The sequence below is a fragment of the Rhea americana genome, unplaced genomic scaffold (assembly GCF_003343005.1).
Source record: "Rhea americana isolate MKP2758 unplaced genomic scaffold, rheAme1 scaffold_81, whole genome shotgun sequence".
NCBI lineage: Eukaryota > Metazoa > Chordata > Aves > Rheiformes > Rheidae > Rhea > Rhea americana.
Window position 1 is genome coordinate 3,185,187 of NW_028186990.1, and position 21,746 is coordinate 3,206,932.

General features: G+C 36.3%; 1 protein-coding gene across 4 annotated transcripts in view; it reads right to left on the minus strand.

Moving 5' to 3' along the window:
• The window catches only part of EPHA6 (EPH receptor A6), a 509,782-nt gene that overhangs the window by 34,774 nt on the left and 453,262 nt on the right, over nt 1-21,746 (minus strand). Inside the window, exon 16 of one of the 4 annotated variants that reach the window (XM_085323059.1) lies at nt 5,386-5,598. The exons of the other annotated variants lie outside the window; for them this stretch is intronic. Coding sequence (XP_085179185.1) covers nt 5,488-5,598 — 111 coding nt within the window. The 3' untranslated portion in view covers nt 5,386-5,487. Of the gene's footprint in view, nt 1-5,385; nt 5,599-21,746 lie in introns of those variants that run through there. 4 annotated transcript variants of the gene reach the window in all.

The following is a 21,746-nucleotide window of genomic DNA, read 5'->3' on the forward strand; positions in this document are numbered from 1 at the left end:
AAGTAAAAATCACCACGCRGATCTGTAACAATGAAATTATAGACAAAGAGGAACTAGTTCTATTTTGGAATAGAAAAATCAAAATTATTCTCATGGTAAACAACTCACCAGGATAGAACAAATATGGACAATAAGAAGAGATATTATCACTAACAATTCCATCTTGAAATAAATTTTATAGTACTTATGACTCCTGTCATTGTGTTCCATATACATTTGAGGAATATGGTAACATATAAATCTCTAGACTACTAGATAATTAATTGAATTCACTACAATATTAAACCAAACCTTTTCCTCACTGCAATMCTGTGGTGTGCCTCCTGAACTAAAACAGTCCTGATCTTCTATCCCTGTCTTTTGTAAACACTCCAAAAACAGCACAAAGACATTTAACCTCTAAAAACACAATATCAGTTCCATTTTCTTTTTTCAGTTTAGCTGAAAAGATCAGAAATCAAGCTAATAACAAGTTCTTGTTTAACTATTCAATGTACACACTAACTTTCATAATGAAAATTCAGTTTCATATTTTTGGCTTGGATGTGATTTTTTTTAATTTAATACCTCATATCATTAATTTGATTAAACACACATCACCACTACTAAGCTGCAGGAACAAAATGTTGGCTTTAATGTGTTGCTTTGGGACTTGTCATMAAGCCAAATTCACAGATGTTCTAATGAACACACAGCATTTGGTCCATTTCTAGTATAAACATCGTGGTTTACTTTATGTAAAATGACATAATCTTRTACAAGTAGTCAGAAAGATCTGTAAAGTCCTCTCATCTATATTATCTATAGCTCTAAACGTTTGATAAGCTGATTCAAAGCAGAAATAMAAAGTCTAAAAGGCAAAACTAGGGAATGGGGAAAAAAACTTCTTGCTCTTTTTGGCTCATCACTTAATATTTTCTTGTCTGATGATTTCTTTGTAATTTTATCTTCTGTAACAAGGTGTTTGCTTTCTTATAAACAATGAGGTAGTTATTAGTTTTTAACTTAGAAGCTGGAAAACTGGTGAAATTGTATTTTGTAGCTAGATAGAAATAAGATTATCATAATGGCTCCTAAGTGTGAGAATAACGCTCACAAAGTCTAATCAGCTTCTATTATGATACTGAAAAATATTAGCATATAAAAACTTAATAGGACAGAAAATTGGGATTTGGTATTCTAAAACACTCTAAAATAAGGAAAAGAATACACATACATACAAGAAGAAATCATTCATGAGCAATAAACAGCTAGGTCCATGGACACATTACAACACAGCAACTGCAAATAAAAAAATGTGTAATGGTTATAAAACATGTAAAAATGCATAACAGCTTTGAAGTGTTGCACTCACGGACTATAAAACTGCTGTTGCATGCCTACCTGAAAGTGCTGTGTGCACATTAACCATGAAAAATAGCCTTTTCCACAGAAAATCTATTTACCAAAATATACATCACTGTGATAATAGTGTAAGAACTTGGGGGGAGAGAGAGACAGAGAGAGAGAGGAGTAGATTCCTGGTGAAAGCTTGTTCCAGCTTTTTCCTCCCATCTCCCTGACCTAGAGCAGTCCAGATTTTCTGCATGTGTTACTATCAGCTCCAAACATGAAAAAAATGTGGTTCAAATTGCACAAAAGCATGTTGCACAATGTTTCTTAAACACRTACTTTTGCAGGAAATCTTTTAAGAGACAAATTTTCAGAATTACAACAACTAGAAAAAATGCATCTGAATTTCAATCCTATGATTATTCCAAGAGCTGAATCTTTCCAAAGAAAAACAACTCAAAATAAAACCACAGTGCTGACATGTGAGGCTGATAGCCGACTGTGGAATCCAGCCTGCATTACTGCTGTAATTAAATCTGTGYACACATATTTAACAGTGCAATGCTGCTATTGCTATCGACATAAGAGAGCTTTTAACTAGAACTTTTAAAGCCTGCACTAAAGTCTTCTTTTATTTCAAAGACTCTTCAGCATGTCAAACAGACCTTTACTTTCAACCTTGTGTGTGTTTTATACATTTTTACTGCACAGATTACCAAAGAGTATCAGTTGATGCGTAGGTGGCTAATACAAATACCTTTTACTATTGGCTATAAACAAGTCTGCACAAAGCCAGAGAAAATGGGGTACCCTACAGACAGAAGCCTAACTGCAAAAACTCAAGACAATGTTGAAGAAAACACAAAKGCAATATAATGTTGGTGATGGTGAATGGCGTTATGTAGCCCTGTAGCAATTTTGAAACTCTAATGTCAGATTCTTATGTTTCCATGTTTATAACTGAAGAACACTACCACATTGATTATTTGGAAAGTTACATGAAAAATAYGTCAGCAAGAGGTTTCTTCTTGCTTTTATCTAAACATCTCATGATGTACAATTTCATCCACAGTGTGGTATACACAGCACTAGAAACAGGAACCTCTGGCATAGAGAAGATACAGCTTGTGTTGCAATATGCCAATGTAAGGATGCARTTATGTATCTTGATTTCATAACATCCGGTCAAAAGGCAAAGCTGAACTGATAGTTGCAGGAACCTTTACAAAAAGCTGTAAACAGGAGAAGTAGTACTTGGCAAGACATTGTGTAATGGAGAGAGACACCTCCAAAGGAGCCAGTCAAAGGAATCTCCTTTAAGTTTGCTGTCAAGAAGCACGTAGGGCTTGGCACTCTGCCTGTGACTACCACTTTGGCCTAGGTAGGGATACTGAGCAAAAAGGAAAAATGACATGCAAAAGGACAAAAACTGTCCAAAGCAACTGTCCCCACAGTTCTACAGTTGGCTATCAGGAAGCAAAATATTTCCTTGGGAAATAATACGCACTTGGAAACAAGCTGTCCATGGGACACACATACTCCTTAGCTATGGATGAAAGTACATTTCACTGAAACATAACCACCACCTGCAGCAGTGAAATATTATTTCTGATGTGACTGGATACGTAGGACATAGATACAGTAGCAGGCTCCAAAGACAAAAAGAGCCAAACAGACTTCTAGTGTCATTTTTACTGTCTTTGTGACTTTTGTGAAAAATCTTCCTACCTAGGACAAAAAATTTGGTCAAAGAAGCCAGTAAGTAACTTCTTATATAATTTTGTTATCTCAAGTAAATATAACAAAAGGTATATTAAAATAAATAGGTTCCTATAACCAAGGCTATCTACCTTTGAATAAGAACTTGGCTCTACTTCCAGGTATAACTTAAGAAAAAAGTAGTATGCTTCAAGGAAGATATGGAGCTTCAAGGTTGTGCTCTCTGAGCTCCTTCTCTTGCCATTCATTCAGGAGAAAGCGTAATAATAGTCTTTGTACTAGATGATGTAGGAAGAAGACAGCAGACCCATATGACAGATACTTTTCCTTTTAATTATTYTTACTTACAGCTATTTCCTGCAGAGAAGTGACGTGGAAGCCCCAGGAGAGGGGCTATGTTACCTATGATGTTTATTTCTGATGGTGGCTCCTCTGCCTGGGGAGCTACTAACTCTGCTCAGGGAGAGAAGGTTTGGGAGAAGGTAAGGTGTGGCAGCTGAGGGACAGCCAGAAGCTCATGCAGAGTGGAAAGACGTGCACTGAGGAGCAGGCAGCCAAATGTCAGAGTTGAACAAGCTTTCTCAAGGTGAGAGGGGGTTGGTATCATTCAAAAAGTCACCGAGTGACTCAACCTAGCCTGGAAGCAAGATCTACCTGCAAAGACACAATGAACAGCAGGAACTGTGTATAGACTGCTCTCAAGTTCCATTCTGTCATTTCCTCTGCTTTGAGCTTTCTCCGTGTAAATGTTAATCATCTCAGTTGATGTTCTTTGTTCTTTCCCTTCYCCCCTCCCCCACCTTTGAGCTTAAAAGCTTTTTAATATTCTTTGGGGGAACYTAGAACAGAAGAAGATTAAGATATGCTTGCTTGAAGTTCTGGTTGACTCAGTATCTTCTCACAACTTTTTTTCCTGCAGTTACCAATAAGGACTTAATGGTAAAGTCCTGAGAGATAGGATGTTTATGACTTTGGATCCAGAAGAACTTCCATTGATATTAACATATTTTACCAGGGAAATACAATGTCCTCTGCTTGTCAAATGAAGCTGTAGATGACTGGCACCTATGTGTAACTATGTAATATTATTATTCTGTGGAAGACACAATGCCAAAATGCACAGACCCCCCCCCCATCAAGAAACAAATGTTACTTACATTTATTTCTGATGGAGGTTAAATATTATATATTTTGTTGATAAGAGCTAACTAGATATTAAAAACTCAACAGTTTACTGAAGTTATGRATCCCAATATATTTCCTTCAAGAGTATAGTAGGCCTGCTAAATACTTTATGAGCAGGATAGTTTCCTGAACCTTTGCAGCTCCTATTTAAAAAAAGACGCTGAAAAGAGAGTCTGCACATACAGCATGCATTACTTCCATTGAATAATTTACAGTCCATTGTGAGATAAGATTTTTTCCTTTATTCCGCAAACTGAGCAAATTCCAGTAGCAAAACTATATAAGGCAATATATTCTTCTCAATAGTCACAGCTGCTAGGTGCATCTTTCTATTTACTCTCTTTTCTGGCTGTAATACTGCTGTAGTATGAACAAAGGGAATTTGATCAAGAGACTAAAGGGATCTTGGGAAGTTTTTCAATCTTTCTAATGAAAGATYTAGTCTAGGAAATGTATTGCTTCTAGCAAATAACATAACAAATAACATATAAGTCATTTATATGGTATTAGGTGTACCTTGTTTTTGCTTGGAATATCTAGTATCAGCATGTCTACAATACAAAGTAATGTGGTGCAAAGCTCTTGTTGAGAAGGGTAGCCTAGTCCACATGACTTGCCTCACTAATGGGACATTACTGTAAAAGCATGAGCAGAAATGCTGTTGACTTACTCCAGTGGGAGCTRCAGGAGAGGGCCAAGAGCTTTTAAGATGAGCACAAGGAATAAAGTCTCATTTTGACATGGCAACTAAACACCTACCCCAATCCTAAAGCTAAGGCAGGCTGCTGCAGTCCTGCCTCCATTCTTCTTCTCCAAAATAGCTTTCTAAAGTATTATTTTACATTCCTTAATACACTGAAAACTCAATAAAACAAATTTTATTAAGCCTGTGCAGTCAAGTGCTCAAAAATTAAGAAAAGYTAGAATTAAATAAGTAGTCATACAGCATTCATCATAAGTAATGCTATAACAGGCTTCTTCGATATGCCTAGATGCTTTGAAGGATTGCATGTTGACKTCACCTCCATTTTACAGCTGTGTAGGTTTGAAAACAATAACTTTTTAGTAAAATGTAGAACAGTAAACAATACATTCTTTTAATGAAAAGCAGTAAGACTGAAGTAGTTGTTAATCAAGACAGATGCTCTCTAAACTTTTGGGATTATGTTTCCATTCATAATCAACATCCGTACACTTGAAAAGTAACTATCCTGGGCATACTCTATTTCCAGCTCACAAAACCTCTTCCTTTCAACATGGAGTTGATTTAGTTGACTTTCTGCAATGAACTGCTAAACTTCTAAGGAAAAGATTGGTCAGAGAGCTCCGTCCGAAAAAGTTATGCCAAGAACTGGACTCAGCCTATGAGCAGACAAGGAAACAAAGACCAGATTAAACTTCATGGCAAGAACAAGTAYGTAAAGCTGTACTTGAGTTTATTATTTTAACGACTTTATTAACTGTATTCAAGTTTGTTAAAGGCTGAGGAGGGTCCCTAAAGGTCAGATAACTTTAATGAAGTTAATGATGTCATTACTAATTTGCTCAAGAATTAAATCATCCATCCAGAGGGGTGTGTGTTAAGTATATTAAAAGCTTAATAGGCAAAATGCAGTTACAGCAATTGTTACGTTTATTCAGTGACACTAACTTGGAGGSAACTGATGCATTCCACACTTCTCCAGGAGAAAAAAAAATATATGAATCAAGAAGATCTGCCTAATACTTTAATCAATAATACTGCTTCTGTAATTTTGGGAGTATATCTGTACTGAAAACCTCTCTATATTTTAAAATAAAATCACTTAAGCATAACCATAACACCGCTTAAGAGGCTGAAATAAGAGACATGGTTTGTTACAGAAGCTAAAATAAAAATTTCCTYGAGTCCACTGCATGTGTGATTGCAGATGAATTTTAAAAAAGTCCGAGTACAGAAATAGGTATATGTTTCTTAACTGTTGCAACATTGTTACCGAGATTCCTCAACACTWGATACTGTTCTGAAAAAGGGAACTGGTATGTTTTCCTCTGGTACATCTCACTGTTTACCAAATATATTTCTATATTGGCAGAGTGCTACAGTGAGAGAAAAAGCCTATATGCTCAAGCTAATTGCTCATGTTGAAAAACAGCTTAGCCATGACTACAACTATTTATTTCAGTAGAACCACTGCAGATTTGGGAGCTATTTAGCCTGAGTAAGGGTAAGAAAAAAAAAATCTCTAAAGACATGAACAGCACATTCATTGTGAGATTTACCCTAGAGTTTTTTAAAGTAGTGAGTAGGGTGACTGCATTTTTGTTCAAAAGGGTTCACATTAAAATCTCAATGTGAATCCTCAAGAGAGATTTTAAACAAAAAGCAGAGTGCCTGATGAAAAAATGCGATAGTTCCAGTCAGAGGCTCTGATAAAAAACAAAATACATTGAAAAGGGAAAATGGAAAGAGGAATAATATGCAATTCACTGAGAGTGAAGACATAGGCAGTTAGATATTACAGTAACAATATAAGCACAGTCAGAGATGTGACATTTTGCAGGAGAGGATAAGAAGTTTAACTTCAAAGCACACTTAAGCTCAGTTTAGGAAAAAAATTGAAAATCAAGGCAGTAGGCATGGCCATATTAGTAAGAGCAAAACTACTTCTTCCACATGGCTTCATGTCTCCATGAGCCCTTATTTATTTATTTATTTATTTATTTATTTTTATTTCCAAACATTGCACATTTCTTCATGAGATCAATTAAACAGGTCCATCTAGCAACTTACTTAAGAAGAAAAATTATTTCAAAAAAGCACTGAAATATCTGAATTTATTGATGACTCAACCAATTTGCCCCTAATATAATGTCACAATATTTTCTTAGCTGGCCCTAATCCTTGTTGAATGAATTTCTGAAAATTGAACTGTGAACCAAAAACCTCATATGTAATAGGCAGTGACATGAACCTGTCAAACTTTTTAAAGGAAAACAGAAAACAAGAAACTTTTTTTTTTTTTTTTAAATACAAAAGGTTTTGTTTTCCATAAAAGCATAACTGAAAACAAAGAGCCTAAGGTATAGAGCAGAAAGAAATGGAGCAAGGAATCTAGAATACTATARAAGTATTTATGTTCATGCAGGATTATATAAAATTTGTGCACATAGATTTGTGATTACTGTATATATAAAAATATGCAGAAGGTTTTGTTTTAAACTCTCAGAATGAAGACATTCATAACACCGTGAGACAGATGGAAAGTTTTGCCACATTTTAAATCCAAGTTGATACTGCCACAACGGGGCAGTCAAGGACAACACATACAATCCGCTTCTAGAATACTTCCAAAGTGCAAAGAACAGATCAAAAATTTTAGATACCAAGGGCAAAATCCCACAGTGCTTAGTCAGGCAAAACTCCTATCGAAGCCAGAGGGAGTTTTGCCTGAATAAATACTGAGCAAAGACTATGATATTTGACCCAGATTTATCAGACCCGTATAAATCTAGGTCTAATGCATTTTTAAGGCAGACAATCATTATGCTGCCGAAATCCAGGAACTTTCTGGTTAAAAGGAAAGCTCTGCAATAATAAGCTATGAACTACTCCCCCCCTGCTCCCCGACAAACACACACACACAGAAGAGAAGAATTCAAAGGTGAGCTAGCAGTTGCTATCTTGAAAAATCTACCAAAGAGCAAGACTAAAATAATAAGTTTACCATTTCAAAGTTGGGAAATCTGATAAATAGAGAAAAGTATTTGAGTAAGACTCTTAGGGGCTTTCATACAATTGAAAATGATCCGTCTTACATTTCTGTAGACAAACCAACTCATAAGCAAACAAGCAGCTATTAATAATTTCTCTTTCTACAGATATCCTTCTGATTTAGGGTGAATTGCAGTTCCTACACAATCAGTGAAAATTCTTCTAGTTGACTTCAGTGAGGATTGATTTGGCTCATAACTAGGTCAGTCTTGTTTCCTACTAAGATAACGTTTCCTATTACAGAAATATTAAAGTAGATGAAATTTAGCATGTGCATATCTCTTGCCACCAAAACATCCTTCAGTAATTACAGAAACCCATTTACAGTAACTTTGATATCATGCATAGGAGACTATAGAGTATTGCACTGAGTATTCAAATTAGCAATTTTAGAATTTTTTCTGTGAGCAGATTTAGAAGCATGAGAGAGATGCATAGGTTTTGGGCTTACTTATTCCAGCTGAAGTTAATATGAAAACTGTGACTTCAGTGTGATGAGAAGCAGAGAACTGGCCTGAAGAAAGTGGGGGAGAAGGGGGAATCTACTCACTGCACAATGCAAAAGCCGAAATCATGCCAAGCTAAAACTCTACTGTTTCCTATTTAACTGGGCCTATACTTGCAAGATTCTTTTAGTTTAAATGTGGTAGTTAAACAAYGTGAAAAGATATTTCCTTTTTTCCCTGAGAGCTCTTTCATCATTAATGTACCCTAAACCTTCTGAACTGTGCAATATTATCCAGAGAAGCAAAGAGTTGTAGTGCTCAGCCAGACAATAGCTTGATATCATCTTTGACTGTAAAATTAAACTGGAGCTTTTTGAAGGATATGTCCTTGCAAATAAAAAGCCTACAACTTCCATCAAGTGTCAGTGCAGAACCTTGTAATCTTACAGAGTAAATGCTAAAAGCCATAGTCAAAGTTCAGATTCTCCTTTATATTCCTGCAAGACCTTTGTTTGTTTGGCTTCTTGATTGCCTCCTTTTAGCCATTTAACACTCATCCTCATTAAAAAAAAAAAGAAGAAGAAGAATCTTAGTGTTTGCCAGATTAGTGTCTTCAAGGTTGATTTTTTTCCAATGAGAGTTAAGTCCTTGCTAAATTAACAGGATCTCTTTTCTATCCTATCATTTTATTTTCATGAAATTAGAACATTAATTGTGTCTTTGAAATTTTAATGTCTCTCTCCAATTTGATAGAAATTGATAATCAAAAGTCATTAAGAAACAGAGGAGTAGCCAGCCAAACAAGTACAGCATGGGATAACTCCTCAGGAATCAGACTAAAACCAGAAGGAAAAAAAAAAGAAAAACAAACAAACAAACAAAACCCAGATGCCTCTAAATATTTTGGGTATTTAGCACACAGAAACTCCCAATTCTAAAAAGAATTTTAAGACTGCATCATAGTCTAGCAATGCTGCCTACTGTTTTTGGTCTCTTCTGGTGTCATGATTATTTGTTCTCCAGTTTGAGAGAGTATGTTGAGTGCAGAACACAATGCAAGCAGAAAAAGTATATAGGATTGAGACAGAAAGATAAATGAGCTCTTATGGTATCTGAAGACACAGTAGGAGACTCCTCCTCTCAAGATTCCTTCCATATCAAATTTGAGTATTCATCTAACTRTGCCCTAATGACTGACTGCTTCTGAAAAATCAATTCTGCAAACACTTTTTTTTTCTTTTTAATTATTTTTATATGGGACTGGATTCAGGAGTTCCTTTGACTATACTCAAGGACATAATGCAAAGGAATTTCATCCTAGGGTAGAATATGTCAATATTTAATTACAAAGCTTTACAAGAGTCTGGTGAAGTCAACTGCTTCACAGTTTCAACCCAGAAGTTTTATATAGCTATATGCAGAGAAGTTACTTTTTACAACAGTATTTAATGTGGATCATAAATTCACATGGGGAATGTTTCAACAGATGAATATAAAAATCATCCAGATCTTACYTTCTTCCATAAAGCAATGGCTAAATATTAGGTTGGAGCTGAACTGCTTGGATCACTGGAGCGGAATGGTATTCATTTCCCACAGAATTGCTCAGCTGTTCTCCTTTTTAGGGCACCCAGTGAACAAATTCAGCTTCTTAACCCACCTTCAAAAGTTACTAATTATTTCAAATGAGAAAAAAAGCGTATGACTAAATAATACTCCTTCTAAAGATTTCATGAGGTTGTTCTGCTTGTTCTATATATCAAAATGCTATTACCTTGAAGCAATTTGCATCAGCTCACATAGTATTCAAAGCAACAGCTCTGACCTTAAGAAACTGCCTTTAAGCTCATTTACAGTATATCATGAGCTGTGCATAYTGCTTTCAGCTATGTTTCAGTGTAACACGTTTAAAATGGTAAAGGTATTTTATGATATACTACATCTTGGTCAATACCTTGAATATTAAAATATTAASTAAACTAGTACACGCTGAAATTATGCTTATGTGAGACATTAGCAGTGATAAGCTCACAAAACTGGTATTTGTGATTATATTCATTCACATAATTAGCAATAAAGCAAGAACCTTGGTTTTATGGTAGCATTACATTTTWAATCTTAAGTGTGGATATTACAGTTATAACTGAATGGAGATATTGCTGAAAATGTATAARTATGTTCAGCATGTTTACAACAGCTTCTGTAATTATAATTTGAAAATGGCAATTCTGATTAATAAATTAAAGTTCAACAATTACAAATGCATGCAATCAAGCTTCATATGCATGCTAAACCAAATGTGTTTTAAATGAGATTAATATTCTGGTAATTGTTAGTTTAAAAAAAAATGATCAGCAGTATGGGGAATTAACAATAGAATACTGCAACTACTTATAGCACAAATACTTGCATACAGTCTTTATTGAAGATGCAGCTTCTAGAAAACTGGTTAGAAACTAGGAGAGATTAGTGTGAAAGGGCAGAATTTTCCAAAGTTCAAGTCCAGTAGAAAGGTCAATAATTTCGGAGCCTCTGTCAGTTCTCAGTGCTTTTGAAAACATTAYCTGCATCTTTTTGAGATTCACAGTCTTCATTTACTATTATTTCAGAAATGATAAAGAGTCAATGCACTTGAATATCTCTATCCTTGCACAGATATTTAAGATTTTCTCAYAGCAGTAGCAATGCCTATTTGTGTAGGTTCAATACCAGTAAGTGTCGCATGTTATGCAGAAGCAGTCAATAGTCATGATCATGAGATAACACTGTCTGTGATCAAAAGAATCCTTTGAAAAAAAAACAGGAATGTAGGAATGATTTCCTATTTGACTAGCTATATAACTGCAAGTAAGGAATGATCACTTTTCCAAAATAAATTTCTAGATCCTCACACGTTAATTATATAACACTAACCTTGGTGATGTTAAAGCTAGTCAGTGCTTTGACATACTCGATGAATAATCACTATGAACAAGTACTTCATTCCATCTACAATGGAAGTAAAACATATTTATCATTTCCTCTTTATGCAAGAGTAAGTATTATTTAAGTGCAGCAGGGAACAAACTTTGTCTCTGCCTTCCAAAGAACTAATCAGACCATCAGGTCACCAGAAGCAATGTTAATTATACTTCTGAAAATAGAAGGATATTTATTACATTTAAACATTTCAAAGTATAAGTTGTCTGGAGAAAAAAAAAAACATTCTGCAGCTTTATGCAGACATTTAATGACAACTATTTACAGCAATAAAATACAATCATCAGCAGCCTATTAAATAACCTGAAGATAACGGTATGGTTATGGACCTCTTATATTCTTACTTCTTTCGTGTTCTCTACCAAGAGCAACTGAGCTGCGCACAGAACCAGCTCTGCAGAAGAAGGATTAAAAATTTCTTAATTTGTGCAGAGAGCATACTGAGTAGATATGTCATGTCTAACATACTTTGAGAAACTGGTACGTTTCAAACCTATTAAACAAACAAATACCTCCTACAAAGAGAACTTGCATTTTTTTTTGAGAGAGAAAAGAAGAGACAACTGCATATTAGGTGATTAAACTGCAATCCAGAAGGTATACTTTTAAACACAGATGCCCATAGGACACACAGCAAGGCATTATAAATTATTTTCTACAAATCTTGAACCTAACACCAAAAAATGAAATAAAAACAMCGGGTTCTATAAAACTTAACCTAGCTTTTGATGACATATATATTATTTAGTGCTGCTCTATATCTGAATTAAAAAAATAAAGCCAGTTATTATTCCCCTAACAATGTGCAACAACTACAAAGCAAAACCAGAAACTCAACACTAGGAAAAAAATGTAAGAGTGTGTGTGGGGGGGAACCACACACACACACACACACACAACCCAAAATCTCTTTTGCCTTTGAAGATAAATCAGGGATCAAATTTGTTTGAGAGGAACAATTGTATCACTACACTGTAAAGTCAGGTAGCAAAACCTGAACTCATTCAGTTAAAATCCATTTCCAAATCAGCATCCTAACATTTAAAATGTAGCTGAGGAAGCTATCTTTAAAATATTCTAGGTTGGTGTAGAAAGCTCTTGTTCTGATCTTTTTCATTTGCTTTTATTATTGCCTGCTTTTGGCTACAGCCAAACTATGTTAAAACTCTGATGTGTTTTACAGTCTAGTTCTGTCCTCAGTTCTGTGCTATGACCTCCCACTGCATTAGTTGTTATTGAAGGAGATCATCAAGATCTGCTCCAGTTTCTTTTTCTTCTGAATTTTTAATCAACAAAGACCTTTTTGCACCAGTTATTTCAYCCAGAAAAGTCAGCTTGGCTAATTTTTAATCAATATTTTTCCCACCAAAACATTAAATGATACTCATTGCCTGCTTACCTTCTCTCGCTCATTTTGATCTCTGCAATGTTTCCCCAGTAATAGTGACTTTACAGTTGCATTCAATATTCTGTATTAAGTCTCAGTAGTACCACATAAAATGCTGGTAACTTCTGCAGATTTATATGTTTGTCCCATTTTGCTGTTTTTACTGCTCTACATCCATTTCTCAAAGTTATTCCCAAAGTCTTTCTGTTGGATTGTACCTCACCACATAACCACGTTTCCATTTGGATTGCACTTCCCACAATCACATTTTGGTACCACTTTCATTAATGAATAATCTTGGCAGAATTGAACAAGTTAAAGCAACAACTCACTGAAAAATCTTCAGGTCAGGAGGATTTATTTTGCATGTATATAGCATATGGCAGCTTTACTGAGCAAATCCTGCAGGGTCCCTTCTGCATGAGTTACAGTATATCTTTTAGAAAGACACACAGTTTTGATTCAAGGACTTCTACAGTCAAAGATTCATGCACATCCACAGACAGCTTGTTCCAGTKGTTAATTATGCTTCTGTTCAAAGCATAGAAATTACCATGGTGAGTCAGACCCAAGGTGATCTAATCTGGTAGCCTGTGACAGTGGCCAGCATCAAATGTCTTACAGGAAGGTATAAAAGCTTGAAAATAATCTGCACTCTGCTACTTCCCCCTTTCGTATTTGTTTTCTTCCTGTTCTCTAATAGTCTTAGCCTGAAATATGAGGTTTCACATCTCTTTAAAATCATTATTGACTGCAGTAACTGGATATTCTTTCTATGAATATCCAATCTGTTTTTAAAATCTTGTTTAAATCTGGGGGCAAATGTGCCAAGCACTTAACTTTGTGGCACTCAGCTCTATGGTTTAATTACACAGTGTGCAATAAAACTACTTCCCCGAAACAGTTTTGGGTTTCCCATCATTCAACTTAGTTGAATGCATCCTTCCTTATATTTTTAGTTTATGAAATACAGCACGTGTACATTCTTGATCTGGGCCATTCAGGATTCAACACAGTGTGTTTCCAGTGATCACGTCAACCAGGTTGTTAGGCTAGCCATACGGCTCACTGACACGGATTCCCTAGGTCCCTAGGTTAATCCTCTGGAACAGTGGTTGCTACGGGATTCATAGTCAGAGCTATCCAGATCTTTTCTGAGTGTTGGAATACATTTCATAACCCTAACCCCCTAAGCCCTTCCTTGCTACAGCAGCTACCACGARTTCAATTAAAAAAAAAATATGTATGCAGGAACTCAACAGAAATGATTCCAGTTGAGCAATGGTTTTCAGCCTGCGGTATATGGACCCTGCAAGCTTGTGGAATACTTTGAAGAGATCGGTAAAAAATTAGGACTATAGAAAAAAAGCCACAAATAGGTAATTTCTAACCAAGTTTGTATTTCCACTGCATAAATGTCATGAATCCAGGCACTGAAAAAGGTTGAAAAATCATTGCAACAAAACATACTGTGCTGGTCCCAAATAATATTATATCATCCCCCCCAACAAACAAACAAACGAACTACCCCAAAACCACAATGCAATCACTGTCAGCACAAGTAGATTCATCATTTATCTTGTACGTGTCACTGTCTCTAAGAGCACTTGCACTTTAGGTCTGTAAATGGTTCATTTTCAATCCTACTACGTAAATGCACACTTCATTTATTTCACTTGCATTCATTTGTAAATGCACRGTTCCATTTTCATAAACATACTAACAGATGATCAGAAATCCAATCTGAAAAACAGTAAGAGACATACATGTAGAATTTTATTCTCCAATTTGCTAATATGAAATCTGGAGGAGTCAGAGATAAGAAGTTGAAATCCAAGCTAATGGAAAGGCAGAGCTTGCAAATCTCCCAGAGGCAGCCACCTCTAGACTAATACAGTACATTTTCCCTTTTTATTGGAAATTAAGTTAGATTATGACAAGTGATGGGATAATGCTTTGAAATTCACATTGAGAATGAAATGTAAAAGTCCCTTTTTACTGCCAAGATGTTAGGACATGCTTGTGTGGAGTTTATGAACACAGTGATTTTGAGCATGAATAAGAACGCAATACAAAATTTCAGACTATGCTTCTCTGCCAAAAATATATTACAGTCTCTACGTGGAGTGGAGAAAGAAAGAACAGGGATGTGAGAGTTAATGTAATAAGTTTTTCAATTAAATTCAATTATTACATTCAGAAATCTCTCTGAATTAAGCTCCTTTTGATTCTCTGCACATCTAAATGCAAATTCTAAGGTGCTTCTCCCCCCCACACACACATTCTCAGAGTTCAAATGACAACTGTTACAGTGAAGAAGAGAATACTCAGAAGTAACAAATCAGACAACACAGGTGGAAAGAGAATGGAACTTTATATGCATGTCTTAGTTTCTTGTCCTTGGATCTTCCCCCTAAGGATCCGATTTTTTTTTATGGTCCAAGTTATATTTTGTTGTCACTGTTGTTTCAGGAGGGGTAAATAAATCAGATAACCTCTTAAATAAATTTGAGAGCACAGCTGGATGAAAGTTGAACCAAGAAATTTAAGAGCAGATATATTAAAATATTTACATTTTGACAAAGTCACATATCCTCATCTCCAGGGGCTACTGTAAGTCAGTCAATAAACTGCTAACACCATACCCCTGAGTGAGTAAGCTTGGCACTTTTTCTGTTAAACTACTCATTAGACATAGTCACAACTCACAATGTTAGAGCCCAAAAGACAGTAATCTTTTTCTGCAAGACACCAAATCCTTAGGCTATTCCTCTATTCTTTGGCCATTTATCCTTGAGTATAACCTGAGTACATTTTATCACTGTCCAGGCCAACACCAGAGGACAGAGGCTTGGTGAAGGTGGTACATTCATCCCCATGCACCCTCTGAGAGCAAGGAGTGGGTCCACTACACTGATCCAAGCTGGCAACTCATGGGAACGAGATTCATTTTACCACCACTTGACCCTAATCCCATCACACATTTTAAAACTTGCTTCTACATCTCCCATACTCCATGGCAGACACTGAACACATTAGCATAGCTCTTAATAACACACTTCCCGACTTCTCATGCATGCTCTGAGAAATGAGTTCCTGAAAACGTTTACATTATGCATTAGCACCAGAGTCACACTGGAGTCATTCCTACTGTTTGACTGTTGTTAAAAGCAGCCCACAGCACTCAGCAGGCTGACTCTCAGCTGTGAATGGGGACACATGGCGTCTGAAGATATACAGCAGCTGGATCTCAGCACTGCGTGGGAGCTGTGATCTTCCACAGGAGCTGGGTAGTCTGATAAGGTGATGGTATCATTTTGCCTCAAAAAAGGCAAGCCCCTTCAGGTTCCCAGTAAGTTCTGCATCTCTGATTTTGGACACAAAATCATCATCTAGCACAGCATCTCTGAAAAGACAGAGCCTCTAGTTCAAAGGTGTCTGCAAGCTTCAGCATATGTTGCACTAGTAAAAATTCAGTTGCAACTGCTATGTTTTCTCTATGGCCAAAAGTGCTAAGTATTTACTTCTTAATAGTGGAAATGTAGGTAGCGCACAGTAATGGAAATAATTGTGCTTTTCTGTTTGGAGATGCCAGACCAGAGAACCAGACCACAAGCTGCAACAATTACCTGGAGGACCCCAAAGGGAACACAGGCTCCCTCCTTTTAGATGCTAATGAGAATGGATATGGTGAGGAGGGCAGGGCTGCTATGAGAAGATGCAGAAAGGTGAGGTTTGCAAACAGCCCCAAGCTGTGCAGTTTTAATTAGGCTTTTATTTTAGGAGCCAGACTACTTGGGGAAGGTAACCATACTCAATTTGAGCTTATAAAATGGATTAGCAAAGCTCAAGGGGAACAATTCATTCTTCTTGCACTCATTTTTCAGCTGGTCTCTAGTGAAATCAAATACAAAGAACTATCTAGAGAAGTGCTTCGTGGGAGTCCACATTTGCCTATTTTCAGAGCCCAAGAACCAAGAACAGATGTTATGCATCGTACTTATCTGTGCATTTCTCCGTCTGGTGATGTCAAAATGCATTACTTTTATGGTGTATACCAAATTGACTAGTTCGCAACAGTTGTGCTCAATCTTATAGCAATAATTAGTTTTCAAGAAAGTGGGCTAATACAGACCTTTCCTGGTATGCAGCTTCTTTTTATTGTTTCCCTAAACACTTGCCAATAATCAATTTACTCCATTGTTTCAGATTAAGCTGATTCTTAAAGAATATATCTAGTCAAATTGCTTAGCATTCAAAGACTAGAAACTATGATTTGACATCCTACAGATTTGACAACTAACTACAGAAACAAATTGTGCCTTGTTTTACTTTTTAGCAAAGTAAATATTTTTCCCTCTGTAGTACTAATGCAAGAAAACAGACAGTCTTGACATACAGAAACTTTAAAACTAACGACATAAAAAGTATTGAGTTAAGCCCCCTTCTGATCTCTAAGTATTTATATAGATTTTTGCTATTTGCTAGTATTTATATAATCTGTTTTGCTCCTCTTTTGAATATAATGAACTTGAAATCTCCCTGGACGGAATATTTTATCTATCTGGCTTAAGCAGAATCAGACTCATGAAGTCCATCAAGTGATTCAATGAAGACAAGGCAATAATTCAATTCTCTAACTAGTAGTATGGAGAAAAGATTAAAACATATTTAGGCTGAATTCAGAAATAAAGAAGGTAAGAAAGAAATACATTCCAGTTTGCTCTTTATGTACCACATAAAAAGTTGCTGAGTTATCCCACTAAAATAGGTTTTAAAGCAGAATATTAAGGTGTCACCATTAACAGAAATACCAGGTTAGTCCTTTTTACTGTAGTGCCACATATCTTGTTCTGTCTACATATACACATACATTGAGCTACACATACAAAGTTTTCCTTGAAGCTCATAGCTCTTTTCTAAATATAGGTGAATCCTGACTGTATTTTAAAGAAAATGAATCCACACCATATAACATAGTCTAGGCTCTTGTATCCCTGGTTTTGGATAGATGTTCTCTGTATTGACAGGAATGGTTGTTTATATACTTGAAATGTCTTTTTATGAGCTACCGTTGCCTTGGAAACCACTAGTAAAAATGAAAATTTTGTCTCCATGGAAAGAAACACACTATTCAGTTATCTCAGAAGTTGCCTCATCTTTCCTGATCAATCTGAAACACAAAGATTGGAAGTTGGTTGTTATTTAGGTCTTAATTCCCTCCTTCTACACTGAAATTGTATCTTGCTGTAAGTCTTGCCATCCACGATAGCAAACAGAATCAAATCTCTTATTTCCTACCAATCCTCTTATCAAAACGATATTTATATTCTTTCTCTCAATATGATGGAGGAGGAAAAAAAATAAGTAAGGYTTCACAAGTTAGAAAACTGTCTCCTGAGATTTCAGTCTTTTTGTATACTTCTAAATTAAAACTGTCAACAGCTCTTTTACCAGTAGTGTCACAGTCTGAAGTTCTTGGGGAACATACTGACTTTAAGCTGTGGTATTTGGGGGCACTCCTCAAGTGCTCCATCACTGTTAGTTGATTATTGTCCTCTAACTAGTGTTTCAGTGTAAACAGAGGGCAGTAATTTTGTAGGTAGTTTCCTTTCAAAACATTCCCTTGATTTTCCTAGGCTTCAAAATCCATTTTTTCCTTATTTGTGGGAGGATGTGCCAGTAGTCAGAACATAACATCTGCCCTGATTCAGTTAGTAAAAATGAAGATGTATATACTGGATGACAACAGGAGGACGTGGCAAAAGATGGTGATGGCCTATGACMCAGGGCTGTGCCTGCCAAGATGAGGAAGCTGAAAATTCCTGGCTTATTTTGGGGAAGATAAAACCTTCTTTGTCAGCGGGCGTGACAGTTTTACAATATTTCATTTGTCTTTTGCTTTATTTCACTATTTTTACATGCCTGGCAATAGATATATTCACTGTTGAGGTCCACACGGCAGATATGGTGAAAGAAAACACCATCCTCTGGCTATCCAATGGGACCAAGATTACAACAAAAAAGAAAAAAAAAGTTTCTCTGAACACAGAATCGTGCATTGGAAGAAGATGGATAAAGAAAATATGACCCTAAAAAGAACACCGTGTAACATGCAGACCAACTCTACGAATTTCTTGTACCCATCTGTAACTTTTTCTTGGTTACCAAGAAAATCTCTGCTGGGGGAAACATGAATTCTAAAAGCACAGAATCTTGGTAAAGGCACTGAGGGTTTACACTTCATGCAACAAAAACACAGTATGAAGTTAAACTGAATATACATATGATGTGAAAGATCTATTAACACATGCAGCCTGATGCTGGAAAATGTTCATGAATTCTCCCAGAATATCAGGTGATGGATATTTTTGGAGTATTCTGAGTTATTAATAGAACAGTTCCCCTATATGCTGTATGCTTCCCCAAGAAGATATCTTGTATTACTTCCTTCCTGCAAATGACACTTAAAAAAAAAAATGACAGTAGGTTCTGCTAGTGAATAGTTTCCTGCCTACAGGAGAATATTTATGACTTGTATGAATAAAATACGGAGCTCGTAATTCTCTTCAAGAACCACACAGCTAGAGTTTAGGCTTGTCAAGTTTCACAAGGCATCAAATCCCAACTAACAAATTCCTATATGTTCATGAGAAATTGGCTTCCTCCTGACATCTGAATGGGATCAGAAAATTAATAATTTTCTGACCAGTACAGTGCTGTAAGATGATGTCTTTTACCTTTCTACCTCCCATAAAACAAGTGATCAGGAGAAATGCCTGTGGTGTAATGGTTGGTGAAATCTGTGGGATGGCAAGTCACCTTTCCAGTGTGGGGTTTTATTCTTTTCCATTACTGTGAAAGCCTGCTTAAAGTCTGAACTCCTTCAAAGTCCTTCTTAGTCATTATGACAGACATTTACTTCATCCCCTGTTTTGCTCATGACTCTGCTGTGTTGCTTTAAAAAAAGTTGATTGGGCTATTCAACTCCCTGAAGGGAGATACATACTGAACCTGCTCAAGGGGAGCAAGACTCAGAAGTTGGAGGATATGGAAGGCAAGAGCATCCTAGGGAAAACCCTGGCAATTGCCAGATCATGCAGAGTGAGTGCAATGCAGAACAGGGACTGGAGCACTCAGCTTGCTCTACAAAGGGAAAGCTCTAGATATGCGGGAAAGAAATTTCTCAAGGACCAGAGGGGACAAAGCAGAATTCTTTAGACTCTAAAAGCTGCAGCATGAACTGCAGTTGAAACGGAGGCTGCATGCAAAGGCCTGTTTGTAAAGACAGAGGAAGTTGGGGTCAAAGGACTGAGTTGTTGAAAACAATGTCAGGCAAAATAGAAATTAAAAGCATTTTAAATTTTCCCTATTTCAAATTTTCCCTATTTAAAAGTCTCTAACTGATATTATAATAGCACATAGCATTCCTCCCCTCCTCGTGTTTCAAAGGTTTTTGGTCTTCTTTGTGGAGTTCAAGGCTAATGCAGATTCACAGTAAAGCTCTGGCTAACTCTGTCCTGTCACTGGCCAGCAGCCTCTGTAATGTCCCCTCTTGATCTGCAGTTTCCTGATAGACCCACTATAGCTACCTGCTCAGCAAGACCGCATGACTTCCTCCTACAGCCTCTGGTTGCAGCCTAGGAGGACTGAGGGCACTGGCTCTGAGATGACCTACCCACGACAGCTGCCTCGGACTTACAGACCCTTGCATTAACCAGCAGGTGAACCCATGCAAAAATAGGATAGTGTTTTGATGAAGTACTCACTATTAGCACAGATATAATTCCAGGGAATGCTTCTGTTTTAAGAAAGTAGAATTTCCTGATGAAAAGCTCTAGCTAGGATAAAAAAAAGGGAGGTACTAACTACTGTGAGAAACTAATTGTTCAGTATCCACTAGAAACTTACAGGATAGATAATAGCTGAAAACCTTAAAATATCATTTAGTGTTTTTCCTGAACCTAATTGGGCAAAACTGCTTTGCCATTTCCAGTGCCTTTCACCAGCTAAGCATAGCACAATCAATGCTGAGTAATGTAATTTAGTTTGCCTTTCACCATGGGCATTTGCTGCCAGTTAAATATGCTCACATGCACAATTAGCAAGGCTCAGCCAACATGCAATAACTTGTTAAGCTGCACTAATGTTTATTTTTCCTCCAATCCTCACACTTCAGTGTGAGACAAGAGAGGTTTGAGAACTAAATGAACAAAGTCTCCTCCTCCAGAGGAAGAAAGCTTTTTCTTTTTTGGTAGTCTGAGTATTAACACTACAAGGAAATCTTGTAAAGTGACTTCTTCTGTTTTATTCGCTTGCAATTCTACATAGACCTTGTTCTAAGAAGTGGCCACAATTTACACCGAAATTCTCTAAAAAATACCTGTTTTAGGTTTAAACTAAAAAACTATATAAAAAAAAAAGTAATCTCATTTCAGTAGCTGTATTGAACTCAAAAGAACAAGTACTTATTACAATGCAGTTAAATTAGATGAGTTCCCCATTTTGGCCATAAATCATCTTTTAAAGAGAAAGTATTTTTGGAGAAGTAGGTTGAAATAAATTATTTAATGCTAATTTATTATATCTATTAGCATTCTGTCACTGTGCCCTCTCCTGGGAGCATACAAATTCAGTGCATTTTGGGAGAATATTAACGAGAACGTGCCCTGGCTCTGAAGTCATTTTAGTTTCTATTAGTGATAGAGATTAACATTACTTGAAATCAGCTTATATTTAGCTATGATTTTTAACATTATGGTAATAAAGAGGTAACYGGAAAAAAAAGGTAATTGAACATTTTGCTATAATGAAGTGCCATATCGATTTTGGGGGGAGGACATGACACTAACACACTCAGTTTCCTGCTTTCTTCATGCTGCAAATGCAGTTTATTTATTTCTTCTAAGTCAAATTTGAACAAGCTCCTCTAGATTCAGAAATT